The following is a 15328-nucleotide window of genomic DNA, read 5'->3' on the forward strand; positions in this document are numbered from 1 at the left end:
CCCCCCCCTTCCCGAGTCACCGGACCCCCCCCCTTCCCGAGTCTCCGGACCCCCCCTCCCCGAGTCACCGGACCCCCCCCTCCCCGAGTCTCCGGACCCCCCCTCCCCGAGTCACCGGACCCCCCCCTCCCCGAGTCTCCGGACCCCCCCTCCCCGAGTCACCGGACCCCCCCCTCCCCGAGTCTCCGGACCCCCCCTCCCCGAGTCACCGGACCCCCCCCTCCCCGAGTCTCCGGACCCCCCCTCCCCGAGTCACCGGACCCCCCCCTCCCCGAGTCTCCGGACCCCCCCCCCTTCCCAAGTCACCGGACACCCCCCCTTCCCGAGTCACCGGACCCCCCCCCTTCCCGAGTCACCGGACCCCCCTCCTTCCCGAGTCACCGCCCCCCCCTTCCCGAGTCACCGGACCCCCCCCTCCTTCCCGAGTCACCGGACCCCCCCCTCCTTCCCGAGTCACCGGACCCCCCCCCTTCCCGAGTCACCGGACCCCCCTCCTTCCCGAGTCACCGGACCCCCCCCCTTCCCGAGTCACCGGACCCCCCCCCTTCCCGAGTCACCGCCCCCCCCTTCCCGAGTCACCGGACCCCCCCCTCCTTCCCGAGTCACCGGACCCCCCCCTCCTTCCCGAGTCACCGGACCCCCCCCCCTTCCCGAGTCACCGGACCCCCCTCCTTCCCGAGTCACCGGACCCCCCCCTTCCCGAGTCACCGCCCCCCCCCTTCCCGAGTCACCGGACCCCCCCCTCCTTCCCGAGTCACCGGAAACACCCCCCTCCTTCCCGAGTCACCGGACCCCCCTCCTTCCCAAGTCACCGGACCCCCCCCTTCCCGAGTCACCGGACCCCCCCTCTCCCCGAGTCTCCGGACCCCCCCTCCCCGAGTCACCGGACCCCCCCCTCCCCGAGTCTCCGGACCCCCCCTCCCCGAGTCACCGGACCCCCCCCCTTCCCGAGTCACCGGACCCCCCCCCTTCCCGAGTCACCGGACCCCCCCCTCCTTCCCGAGTCACCGGACCCCCCCCTTCCCGAGTCACCGGACCCCCCTCCTTCCCGAGTCACCGGACCCCCCCCTTCCCGAGTCACCGCCCCCCCCTTCCCGAGTCACCGGACCCCCCCCTCCTTCCCGAGTCACCGGACCCCCCCCTCCTTCCCGAGTCACCGGACCCCCCTCCTTCCCGAGTCACCGGACCCCCCCCCCTTCCCGAGTCACCGGACCCCCCCCCTCCCCGAGTCTCCGGACCCCCCCTCCCCGAGTCACCGGACCCCCCCCTCCCCGAGTCTCCGGACCCCCCCCTCCCCGAGTCTCCGAACCCCCCCTCCCCGAGTCACCGGACCCCCCCCCTTCCCGAGTCACCGGACCCCCCCCTTCCCGAGTCACCGGACCCCCCCCCTTCCCGAGTCACCGGACCCTCCCCCTTCCCGAGTCACCGGACCCCCCTCCTTCCCGAGTCACCGGACCCCCCCTCCCCGAGTCACCGGACCCCCCCCTCCTTCCCGAGTCACCGGACCCCCCTCCTTCCCGAGTCACCGGACCCCCCCCTTCCCGAGTCACCGCCCCCCCCTTCCCGAGTCACCGGACCCCCCCCTTCCCGAGTCAACGCCCCCCCCTTCCCGAGGCACCGCCCCCCCCCTTCCCGAGTCACCGCCCCCCCCCCTTCCCGAGTCACCGCCCCCCCCCTTCCCGAGTCACCGGACCCCCCCCTTCCCCGAGTCACCGGACCCCCCCCTTCCCGAGTCACCGGACCCCCCCCTTCCCCGAGTCACCGGACCCCCCCTTCCCGAGTCACCGGACCCCCCTTCCCGAGTCACCGGACCCCCCCCTTCCCGAGTCACCGGACCCCCCCCTTCCCGAGTCACCGGACCCCCCCCCTTCCCGAGTCACCAGACCCCCCTTCCCGAGTCACCGCCCCCCCCCCTTCCCGAGTCACCGGACCCCCCCTTCCCGAGTCACCGGACCCCCCCCTTCCCGAGTCACCGGACCCCCCCCCCTTCCCGAGTCACCGCCCCCCCCTTCCCGAGTCACCGGACCCCCCCCTCCCCGAGTCTCCGGACCCCCCCTCCCCGAGTCTCCGGACCCCCCCTCCCTGAGTCACCGGACCCCCCCCCTTCCCGAGTCACCGGACCCCCCCCTTCCCGAGTCACCGGACCCCCCCCTCCTTCCCGAGTCACCGGACCCCCCTCCTTCCCGAGTCACCGGACCCCCCCCTTCCCGAGTCACCGGACCCCCCCCTCCCCGAGTCTCCGGACCCCCCCCTCCCCGAGTCTCCGGACCCCCCCTCCCCGAGTCACCGGACCCCCCCCCTTCCCGAGTCACCGGACCCCCCCCTTCCCGAGTCACCGGACCCCCCCCTCCTTCCCGAGTCACCGGACCCCCCTCCTTCCCGAGTCACCGGACCCCCCCCTTCCCGAGTCACCGCCCCCCCCCCTTCCCGAGTCACCGCCCCCCCCTTCCCGAGTCACCGGACCCCCCCCCTTCCCGAGTCACCGGACCCCCCCCTTCCCGAGTCACCGGACCCCCCCCTTCCCGAGTCACCGGACCCCCCCTTCCCGAGTCACCGGACCCCCCCTTCCCGAGTCACCGCCCCCCCCCTTCCCGAGTCACCGGACCCCCCCTTCCCGAGTCACCAGACCCCTCCCCCCTTCCCGAGTCACCGGACCCTCCCCCCTTCCCGAGTCACCGCCCCCCCCTTCCCGAGTCACCGCCCCCCCCCCTTCCCGAGTCACCGGACCCCCCCTTCCCGAGTCACCGCCCCCCCCTTCCCGAGTCACCGGACCCCCCCTTCCCGAGTCACCGGACCACCCCCTTCCCGAGTCACCGGACCCCCCCCCCTTCCCGAGTCACCGCCCCCCCTTCCCGAGTCACCGCCCCCCCCCCCTTCCCGAGTCACCGGACCCCCCCCTTCCCGAGTCACCGGACCCCCCCCCTTCCCGAGTCACTGCCCCCCCCTTCCCGAGTCACCGGACCCCCCCCTTCCCGAGTCACCGGACCCCCCCTTCCCGAGTCACCGGACCCCCCCCTTCCCGAGTCACCGCCCCCCCCTTCCCGAGTCACCGGACCCCCTCCTTCCCGAGTCACCGGACCCCCCCTTCCTGAGTCACCGGACCCCCCCTTCCCGAGTCACCGCCCCCCCCCCTTCCCGAGTCACCGCCCCCCCCTTCCCGAGTCACCGGACCCCCCCCTTCCCGAGTCACCGGACCCCCCCCTTCCCGAGTCACCGCCCCCCCCCCCCTTCCCGAGTCACCGGACCCCCCCTTCCCGAGTCACCGGACCCCCCTCCTTCCCGAGTCACCGGACCCCCCCTCCTTCCCGAGTCACCGGACCCCCCCCTCCTTCCCGAGTCACCGGACCCCCCTCCTTCCCGAGTCACCGGACCCCCCCCTTCCCGAGTCACCGCCCCCCCTTCCCGAGTCACCGGACCCCCCCCCTTCCCGAGTCAACGCCCCCCCCTTCCCGAGTCACCGCCCCCCCCCCTTCCCGAGTCACCGGACCCCCCCTTCCCGAGTCACCGGACCCCCCCCTTCCCGAGTCACCGGACCCCCCCCCCTTCCCGAGTCACCGGACCCCCCCCTTCCCGAGTCACCGCCCCCCCCTTCCCGAGTCACCGGACCCCCCCCTCCCCGAGTCTCCGGACCCCCCCTCCCCGAGTCTCCGGACCCCCCCTCCCTGAGTCACCGGACCCCCCCCCTTCCCGAGTCACCGGACCCCCCCCTTCCCGAGTCACCGGACCCCCCCCTCCTTCCCGAGTCACCGGACCCCCCTCCTTCCCGAGTCACCGGACCCCCCCCTTCCCGAGTCACCGGACCCCCCCCTCCCCGAGTCTCCGGACCCCCCCTCCCCGAGTCACCGGACCCCCCCCCTTCCCGAGTCACCGGACCCCCCCTTCCCGAGTCACCGGACCCCCCCCTCCTTCCCGAGTCACCGGACCCCCCTCCTTCCCGAGTCACCGGACCCCCCCCTTCCCGAGTCACCGGACCCCCCCCTTCCCGAGTCACCGCCCCCCCCCTTCCCGAGTCACCGCCCCCCCCTTCCCGAGTCACCGGACCCCCCCCCTTCCCGAGTCACCGGACCCCCCCCTTCCCGAGTCACCGGACCCCCCCCTTCCCGAGTCACCGGACCCCCCCTTCCCGAGTCACCGGACCCCCCCTTCCCGAGTCACCGCCCCCCCCCTTCCCGAGTCACCGGACCCCCCCTTCCCGAGTCACCAGACCCCTCCCCCCTTCCCGAGTCACCGGACCCTCCCCCCTTCCCGAGTCACCGCCCCCCCCTTCCCGAGTCACCGCCCCCCCCCTTCCCGAGTCACCGGACCCCCCCTTCCCGAGTCACCGCCCCCCCCTTCCCGAGTCACCGGACCCCCCCTTCCCGAGTCACCGGACCACCCCCTTCCCGAGTCACCGGACCCCCCCCCCTTCCCGAGTCACCGCCCCCCCTTCCCGAGTCACCGCCCCCCCCCCCCTTCCCGAGTCACCGGACCCCCCCCTTCCCGAGTCACCGGACCCCCCCCCTTCCCGAGTCACTGCCCCCCCCTTCCCGAGTCACCGGACCCCCCCTTCCCGAGTCACCGCCCCCCCCCCTTCCCGAGTCACCGCCCCCCCCTTCCCGAGTCACCGGACCCCCCCCTTCCCGAGTCACCGCCCCCCCCTTCCCGAGTCACCGGACCCCCTCCTTCCCGAGTCACCGGACCCCCCCTTCCTGAGTCACCGCCCCCCCCCCTTCCCGAGTCACCGCCCCCCCCTTCCCGAGTCACCAGACCCCTCCCCCCTTCCCGAGTCACCGGACCCCCCCTTCCCGAGTCACCGTACCCCCTACCCTATGATGTCCCTAAACCCTTCCTGCTGGGTCTTCAAACCCCTTTTTCACCGGGTCACTAAACCCTTCACTTCATGTTTTCCAGTTCCCTGTCACCTGGGTCATGGGACCCCTAACCTACAAAGTTACTAAACTCTTCACACCCCCTCCCTTGTCTCCAGACCCCCCCCCCCCCCGGTAATCAGACCCCTACTCGGCAGGGTCACTAATCCCTTCACACCCCCTCCCTTGTCTCCAGAGCCCTACTACGCTGGGTTTCTACACCCTTCACCCTTCTGCCTGGGTCTTAAGACCCCCTCCCTCCCTAGTCACCAGACCCCTACCCTGCCAGTTCACTATATCCTTCACCCTCCCTCACGGGTCACCAGACCCCTACTCTGCTTGTTTACTAAACCCCTCCCTCTTGGGTCTGCTGGCAGCCCCCATCCCTGCCTGGTCACCAGACTCAGTAAACCCTATCACCCTTCCGTCTGTTTCTCCAGTCCCCCTTTCCTATGGGTCACTAGATCCCTACTCCCCGGGTGCCTAAACCCTACATCCTCCCTCCCGGGTCACCAGACCCCTACTTCCCGGGGGCACACAATCCTGGTAGAGCACTTATAGAGGGATTACAGGAAGGTTTATTGAGGTATATAATATGATGTGTGATTCCTCGTCTCTTCTAGTAATCTCAGAATGAATCCCAACCAGGGAACAAGGAATCCTCAACCTCACCTGAGAACAGGTAATCCTCACCCTCACCCTCACCTGAGAACAGGTAATCCTCACCCTCATCCTCACCTGAGAACAGGTAATCCTCATCCTCACCTGAGAACAGGTAATCCTCACCCTCCTCCTCACCTGAGAACAGGTAATCCTCACCCTCATCCTCACCCGAGAACAGGTAATCCTCACCCCCATCCTCACCCGAGAACAGGTAATCCTCACCCTCCTCCTCACCTGAGAACAGGTAATCCTCACCCTCATCCTCACCCGAGAACAGGTAATCCTCACCCTCATCCTCACCTGAGAACAGGTAATCCTCACCCTCATCCTCACCCAAGAACAGGTAATCCTCACCCTCATCCTCACCTGAGAACAGGTAATCCTCACCCTCCTCCTCACCTGAGAACAGGTAATCCTCACCCTCATCCTCACCCGAGAACAGGTAATCCTCACCCTCATCCTCACCTGAGAACAGGTAATCCTCACCCCCATCCTCACCTGAGAACAGGTAATCATCACCCTCATCCTCACCCGAGAACAGGTAATCCTCACCCTCATCCTCACCTGAGAACAGGTAATCATCACCCTCATCCTCACCTGAGAACAGGTAATCCTCACCCTCATCCTCACCCGAGAACAGGTAATCCTCATCCTCACCTGAGAACAGGTAATCCTCACCCTCATCCTCACCTGAGAACAGGTAATCCTCATCCTCACCCGAGAACAGGTAATCCTCATCCTCACCTGAGAACAGGTAATCCTCATCCTCACCTGAGAACAGGTAATCCTCATCCTCACCTGAGAACAGGTAATCCTCATCCTCATCCTCACCTGAGAACAGGTAATCCTCATCCTCACCCGAGAACAGGTAATCCTCATCCTCACCTGAGAACAGGTAATCCTCACCCCCATCCTCACCCGAGAACAGGTAATCCTCATCCTCACCTGAGAACAGGTAATCCTCACCCCCATCCTCACCTGAGAACAGGTAATCCTCACCCTCATCCTCACCTGAGAACAGGTAATCCTCACCCCCATCCTCACCTGAGAACAGGTAATCCTCACCCTCATCCTCACCTGAGAACAGGTAATCCTCACCCTCATCCTCACCCGAGAACAGGTAATCCTCATCCTCACCTGAGAACAGGTAATCCTCATCCTCACCTGAGAACAGGTAATCCTCACCCTCATCCTCACCTGAGAACAGGTAATTCTCATCCTCACCTGAGAACAGGTAATCCTCATCCTCATCCTCACCTGAGAACAGGTAATCCTCACCCCCATCCTCACCTGAGAACAGGTAATCCTCATCCTCACCCGAGAACAGGTAATCCTCATCCTCACCTGAGAACAGGTAATCCTCACCCTCATCCTCACCTGAGAACAGGTAATCCTCACCCCCATCCTCACCCGAGAACAGGTAATCCTCACCCCCATCCCCACCTGAGAACAGGTAATCCTCACCCCCATCCTCACCTGAGAACAGGTAATCCTCACCCCCATCCCCACCTGAGAACAGGTAATCCTCACCCCCATCCTCACCTGAGAACAGGTAATCCTCACCCTCATCCTCACCTGAGAACAGGTAATCCTCACCCCCATCCCCACCTGAGAACAGGTAATCCTCACCCCCATCCTCACCTGAGAACAGGTAATCCTCACCCTCATCCTCACCTGAGAACAGGTAATCCTCATCCTCACCTGAGAACAGGTAATCCTCACCCTCATCCTCACCTGAGAACAGGTAATCCTCACCCCCATCCTCACCTGAGAACAGGTAATCCTCATCCTCACCTGAGAACAGGTAATCCTCACCCTCATCCTCACCCGAGAACAGGTAATCCTCATCCTCACCCGAGAACAGGTAATCCTCATCCTCACCCGAGAACAGGTAATCCTCATCCTCACCTGAGAACAGGTAATCCTCATCCTCACCCGAGAACAGGTAATCCTCATCCTCACCCGAGAACAGGTAATCCTCACCCTCATCCTCACCTGAGAACAGGTAATCCTCACCCCCATCCCCACCTGAGAACAGGTAATCCTCACCCCCATCCCCACCTGAGAACAGGTAATCCTCACCCCCATCCTCACCTGAGAACAGGTAATCCTCACCCTCATCCTCACCTGAGAACAGGTAATCCTCACCCCCATCCCCACCTGAGAACAGGTAATCCTCACCCCCATCCTCACCTGAGAACAGGTAATCCTCACCCTCCTCCTCACCCGAGAACAGGTAATCCTCACCCTCATCCTCACCCGAGAACAGGTAATCCTCACCCCCATCCTCACCCGAGAACAGGTAATCCTCATCCTCACCCGAGAACAGGTAATCCTCACCCTCATCCTCACCCGAGAACAGGTAATCCTCATCCTCACCCGAGAACAGGTAATCCTCACCCTCATCCTCACCTGAGAACAGGTAATCCTCACCCTCATCCTCACCTGAGAACAGGTAATCCTCACCCCCATCCTCACCTGAGAACAGGTAATCCTCACCCTCATCCTCACCTGAGAACAGGTAATCCTCACCCTCATCCTCACCTGAGAACAGGTAATCCTCACCCCCATCCTCACCTGAGAACAGGTAATCCTCACCCTCATCCTCACCTGAGAACAGGTAATCCTCACCCTCATCCTCACCCGAGAACAGGTAATCCTCATCCTCACCCGAGAACAGGTAATCCTCATCCTCACCCGAGAACAGGTAATCCTCATCCTCACCTGAGAACAGGTAATCCTCATCCTCACCTGAGAACAGGTAATCCTCATCCTCACCTGAGAACAGGTAATCCTCATCCTCACCTGAGAACAGGTAATCCTCACCCTCATCCTCACCCGAGAACAGGTAATCCTCACCCTCATCCTCACCTGAGAACAGGTAATCCTCATCCTCACCTGAGAACAGGTAATCCTCATCCTCACCTGAGAACAGGTAATCCTCACCCTCATCCTCACCCGAGAACAGGTAATCCTCACCCTCATCCTCACCTGAGAACAGGTAATCCTCATCCTCATCCTCACCTGAGAACAGGTAATCCTCACCCCCATCCTCACCTGAGAACAGGTAATCCTCATCCTCACCCGAGAACAGGTAATCCTCACCCTCATCCTCACCTGAGAACAGGTAATCCTCACCCTCATCCTCACCTGAGAACAGGTAATCCTCATCCTCACCCGAGAACAGGTAATCCTCATCCTCACCCGAGAACAGGTAATCCTCACCCTCATCCTCACCTGAGAACAGGTAATCCTCACCCTCATCCTCACCTGAGAACAGGTAATCCTCACCCCCATCCTCACCTGAGAACAGGTAATCCTCATCCTCACCTGAGAACAGGTAATCCTCACCCTCATCCTCACCCGAGAACAGGTAATCCTCATCCTCACCCGAGAACAGGTAATCCTCATCCTCACCCGAGAACAGGTAATCCTCATCCTCACCTGAGAACAGGTAATCCTCACCCCCATCCTCACCTGAGAACAGGTAATCCTCACCCCCATCCCCACCTGAGAACAGGTAATCCTCACCCCAATCCTCACCTGAGAACAGGTAATCCTCACCCTCATCCCCACCTGAGAACAGGTAATCCTCACCCCCATCCTCACCTGAGAACAGGTAATCCTCACCCTCATCCTCACCCGAGAACAGGTAATCCTCACCCTCATCCTTACCCGAGAACAGGTAATCCTCACCCCCATCCTCACCCGAGAACAGGTAATCCTCATCCTCACCCGAGAACAGGTAATCCTCACCCTCATCCTCACCCGAGAACAGGTAATCCTCATCCTCACCCGAGAACAGGTAATCCTCACCCTCATCCTCACCTGAGAACAGGTAATCCTCACCCTCATCCTCACCTGAGAACAGGTAATCCTCACCCTCATCCTCACCTGAGAACAGGTAATCCTCACCCTCATCCTCACCTGAGAACAGGTAATCCTCATCCTCACCTGAGAACAGGTAATCCTCACCCTGATCCTCACCTGAGAACAGGTAATCCTCACCCTCACCCGAGAACAGGTAATCCTCATCCTCATCCTCACCTGGCTTAATGCTTATCCAGTTGTCCTTTGAGAGTCAATATTAATTACCTCAAAATTGATATATTGATCCGTCAGACATTATTCACAAATATTCTATGATTAAAATGAGAGAACTTTAAAGCTATAAAACCACAAGTAATATAATCCACATCGGGGACCTCATCCCTATTATATCTATATATACAGTATATATCTAATATATCAGGAGGTAACTCCTGGATAAGAATGTAATCTCACAGATGAGGATAATTCATCCATGGAGTAAATCCAAATTTATTTCCAGAGACCCAATAGGAATTCCTGGTCCTAGAGCGCCATCCGATTGGCTGGTAGGATCACCACCTAAATAAATATTAATACTCACCCTAGTCATAGTACTCACCCCCCTCTATACTCACCCTAGTCATAGTACTTACCATCTCCATCCTCATCAATACTCACCCTAGTCATAGTACTCACCACCTCCATCCTCATCAATACTCACCCTAGTCATAGTACTCACCCTAATCATTGTACTCACCATCTCCATCCTCATCAATACTCACCCTAGTCATAGTACTCACCACCTCCATCCTCATCAATACTCACCCTAGTCATAGTACTCACCATCTCCATCCTCATCAATACTCACCCTAGTCATAGTACTTACCACCTCCATCCTCATCAATACTCACCCTAGTCATAGTACTCACCATCTCCATCCTCATCAATACTCACCCTAGTCATAGTACTTACCACCTCCATCCTCATCAATACTCACCCTAGTCATAGTACTTACCATCTCCATCCTCATCAATACTCACCCTAGCCATAGTACTCACCACCTCCATCCTCATCAATACTCACCCTAGTCATAGTACTCACCCTAGTCATAGTACTCACCATCTCCATCCTCATCAATACTCACCCTAGTCATAGTACTCACCACCTCCATCCTCATCAATACTCACCCTAGTCATAGTACTCACCACCTCCATCCTCATCAATACTCACCCTGCTCATAGTACTCACTACCTCCATCCTCATCAATAATCACCCTAGTCATAGTACTTACCATCTCCATCCTCATCAATACTCACCCTAGTCATAGTACTCACCACCTCCATCCTCATCAATACTCACCCTAGTCATAGTACTCACCCTAATCATTGTACTCACCATCTCCATCCTCATCAATACTCACCCTAGTCATAGTACTCACCACCTCTATCCTCATCAATACTCACCCTAGTCATAATACTCACCACCTCCATCCTCATCAATACTCACCCTAGTCATAGTACTCACCATCTCCATCCTCATCAATACTCACCCTAGTCATAGTACTTACCACCTCCATCCTCATCAATACTCACCCTAGTCATAGTACTCACCATCTCCATCCTCATCAATACTCACCCTAGTCATAGTACTTACCACCTCCATCCTCATCAATACTCACCCTAGTCATAGTACTTACCATCTCCATCCTCATCAATACTCACCCTAGCCATAGTACTCACCACCTCCATCCTCATCAATACTCACCCTAGTCATAGTACTCACCCTAGTCATAGTACTCACCATCTCCATCCTCATCAATACTCACCCTAGTCATAGTACTCACCACCTCCATCCTCATCAATACTCACCCTAGTCATAGTACTCACCACCTCCATCCTCATCAATACTCACCCTACTCATAGTACTCACTACCTCCATCCTCATCAATAATCACCCTAGTCATAGTACTTACCACCTCCATCCTTATCAATACTCACCCTAGTCATAGTACTTACCACCTCCATCCTCATCAATACTCACCCTAGTCATAGTACTTACCACCTCCATCCTCATCAATACTCACCCTAGTCATAGTACTCACCATCTCCATCCTCATCAATACTCACCTTAGTCATAGTACTCACCACCTCCATCCTCATCAATACTCACCCTACTCATAGTACTCACTACCTCCATCCTCATCAATAATCACCCTAGTCATAGTACTTACCACCTCCATCCTTATCAATACTCACCCTAGTCATAGTACTTACCACCTCCATCCTCATCAATACTCACCCTAGTCATAGTACTTACCACCTCCATCCTCATCAATACTCACCCTAGTCATAGTACTCACCACCTCCATCCTCATCAATACTCACCCTAGTCATAGTACTCACCACCTCCATCCTCATCAATACTCACCCTAGTCATAGTACTCACCACCTCCATCCTCATCAATACTCACCCTAGTCATAGTACTCACCACCTCCATCCTCATCAATACTCACCCTAGTCATAGTACTCACCACCTCCATCCTCATCAATACTCACCCTAGTCATAGTACTCACCACCTCCATCCTCATCAATACTCACCCTAGTCATAGTACTTACCACCTCCATCCTCATCAATACTCACCCTAGTCATAGTACTCACCACCTCCATCCTCATCAATACTCACCCTACTCATAGTACTCACTACCTCCATCCTCATCAATAATCACCCTAGTCATAGTACTCACCACCTCCATCCTCATCAATACTCACCCTACTCATAGTACTCACTACCTCCATCCTCATCAATAATCACCCTAGTCATAGTACTTACCACCTCCATCCTTATCAATACTCACCCTAGTCATAGTACTTACCACCTCCATCCTCATCAATACTCACCCTAGTCATAGTACTTACCACCTCCATCCTCATCAATACTCACCCTAGTCATAGTACTCACCATCTCCATCCTCATCAATACTCACCCTAGTCATAGTACTCACCACCTCCCTCCTCATCAATACTCACCCTAGTCATAGTACTCACCACCTCCATCCTCATCAATACTCACCCTAGTCATTGTACTTACCACCTCCATCCTCATCAATACTCACCCTAGTCATTGTACTTACCACCTCCATCCTCATCAATTCTCACCCTAGTCATAGTACTCACCATCTCCATCCTCATCAATACTCACCCTAGTCATAGTACTCACCACCTCTATCCTCATCAATACTCACCCTAGTCATAGTACTCACCATCTCCATCCTCATCAATACTCACCCTAGTCATAGTACTCACCACCTCTATCCTCATCAATACTCACTCTAGTCATAGTACTCACCATCTCCATCCTCATCAATACTCACCCTAGTCATAGTGCTCACCCTAGTCATAGTACTCACCATCTCCATCCTAATCAATACTCACCCTAGTCATAGTACTCACCATCTCCATCCTCATCAATACTCACCCTAGTCATAGTACTCACCATCTCCATCCTCATCAATACTCACCCTAATCATAGTACTCACCACCTCCATCCTCATCAATACTCACTCTAGTCATAGTACTCACCACCTCTATCCTCATCAATACTCACCCTAGTCATAGTACTCACCATCTCCATCCTCATCAATACTCACCCTAATCATAGTACTCACCCTAGTCATAGTACTCACCATCTCCATCCTCATCAATACTCACCCTAGTCATAGTACTCACCATCTCTATCCTCATCAATACTCACTCTAGTCATAGTACTCACCACCTCTATCCTCATCAATACTCACCCTAGTCATAGTACTCACTACCTCCATCCTCATCAATACTCACCCTAGTCATAGTACTCACCCCCCTCTATACTCACCCTAGTCATAGTACTTACCATCTCCATCCTCATCAATACTCACCCTAGTCATAGTACTCACCACCTCCATCCTCATCAATAATCACCCTAGTCATAGTACTTACCACCTCCATCCTCATCAATACTCACCCTAGTCATAGTACTTACCACCTCCATCCTCATCAATACTCACCCTAGTCATAGTACTTACCACCTCCATCCTCATCAATACTCACCCTAGTCATAGTACTCACTACCTCCATCCTCATCAATACTCACCCTAGTCATAGTACTCACCACCTCCATCCTCATCAATACTCACCCTAGTCATTGTACTTACCACCTCCATCCTCATCAATACTCACCCTAGTCATAGTACTTACCACCTCCATCCTCATCAATACTCACCCTAGTCATAGTACTCACCACCTCCATCCTCATCAATACTCACCCTACTCATAGTACTCACTACCTCCATCCTCATCAATAATCACCCTAGTCATAGTACTCACCACCTCCATCCTCATCAATACTCACCCTACTCATAGTACTCACTACCTCCATCCTCATCAATAATCACCCTAGTCATAGTACTTACCACCTCCATCCTTATCAATACTCACCCTAGTCATAGTACTTACCACCTCCATCCTCATCAATACTCACCCTAGTCATAGTACTTACCACCTCCATCCTCATCAATACTCACCCTAGTCATAGTACTCACCATCTCCATCCTCATCAATACTCACCCTAGTCATAGTACTCACCACCTCCCTCCTCATCAATACTCACCCTAGTCATAGTACTCACCACCTCCATCCTCATCAATACTCACCCTAGTCATTGTACTTACCACCTCCATCCTCATCAATACTCACCCTAGTCATTGTACTTACCACCTCCATCCTCATCAATTCTCACCCTAGTCATAGTACTCACCATCTCCATCCTCATCAATACTCACCCTAGTCATAGTACTCACCACCTCTATCCTCATCAATACTCACCCTAGTCATAGTACTCACCATCTCCATCCTCATCAATACTCACCCTAGTCATAGTACTCACCACCTCTATCCTCATCAATACTCACTCTAGTCATAGTACTCACCATCTCCATCCTCATCAATACTCACCCTAGTCATAGTGCTCACCCTAGTCATAGTACTCACCATCTCCATCCTAATCAATACTCACCCTAGTCATAGTACTCACCATCTCCATCCTCATCAATACTCACCCTAATCATAGTACTCACCACCTCCATCCTCATCAATACTCACTCTAGTCATAGTACTCACCACCTCTATCCTCATCAATACTCACCCTAGTCATAGTTCTCACCATCTCCATCCTCATCAATACTCACCCTAATCATAGTACTCACCCTAGTCATAGTACTCACCATCTCCATCCTCATCAATACTCACCCTAGTCATAGTACTCACCATCTCTATCCTCATCAATACTCACTCTAGTCATAGTACTCACCACCTCTATCCTCATCAATACTCACCCTAGTCATAGTACTCACTACCTCCATCCTCATCAATACTCACCCTAGTCATAGTACTCACCACCTCTATCCTCATCAATACTCACCCTAGTCATAGTACTCACTACCTCCATCCTCATCAATACTCACCCTAGTCATAGTACTCACCCCCCTCTATACTCACCCTAGTCATAGTACTTACCATCTCCATCCTCATCAATACTCACCCTAGTCATAGTACTCACCACCTCCATCCTCATCAATACTCACCCTAGTTATAGTACTCGCCCTAATCATTGTACTCACCATCTCCATCCTCATCAATACTCACCCTAGTCATAGTACTCACCACCTCCATCCTCATCAATAATCACCCTAGTCATAGTACTCACCACCTCCATCCTCATCAATACTCACTCTAGTCATAGTACTCACCACCTCTATCCTCATCAATACTCACCCTAGTCATAGTACTCACCATCTCCATCCTCATCAATACTCACCCTAATCATAGTACTCACCCTAGTCATAGTACTCACCATCTCCATCCTCATCAATACTCACCCTAGTCATAGTACTCACCATCTCCATCCTCATCAATACTCACCCTAGTCATAGTACTCACCATCTCCATCCTCATCAATACTCACCCTAATCA

The 15328-nt window shown here is 56.4% G+C and overlaps 1 protein-coding gene across 1 annotated transcript in view; it reads left to right on the forward strand.

Annotated features, from left to right (window-relative positions):
* Nucleotides 1–5480: 5480 nt before the first annotated feature.
* LOC309543483 (WD repeat-containing protein 97-like) overlaps nt 5481–15328 on the forward strand; it is a gene marked incomplete at its 5' end in the record, with an annotated part of 218063 nt that continues 208215 nt past the window's right edge. Inside the window, 2 exons of the mRNA XM_082275962.1 lie at nt 5481–5529; nt 6052–6117. Of these exons, the coding sequence (XP_082132088.1) occupies nt 5481–5529; nt 6052–6117 (115 nt within the window). The remainder of the gene's footprint in view (nt 5530–6051; nt 6118–15328) is intronic.

This window comes from Pelophylax lessonae (genome assembly GCF_965119305.1).
Source record: "Pelophylax lessonae genome assembly, contig: HAP1_SCAFFOLD_77, whole genome shotgun sequence".
NCBI classification, from domain to species: Eukaryota; Metazoa; Chordata; class Amphibia; order Anura; family Ranidae; genus Pelophylax; species Pelophylax lessonae.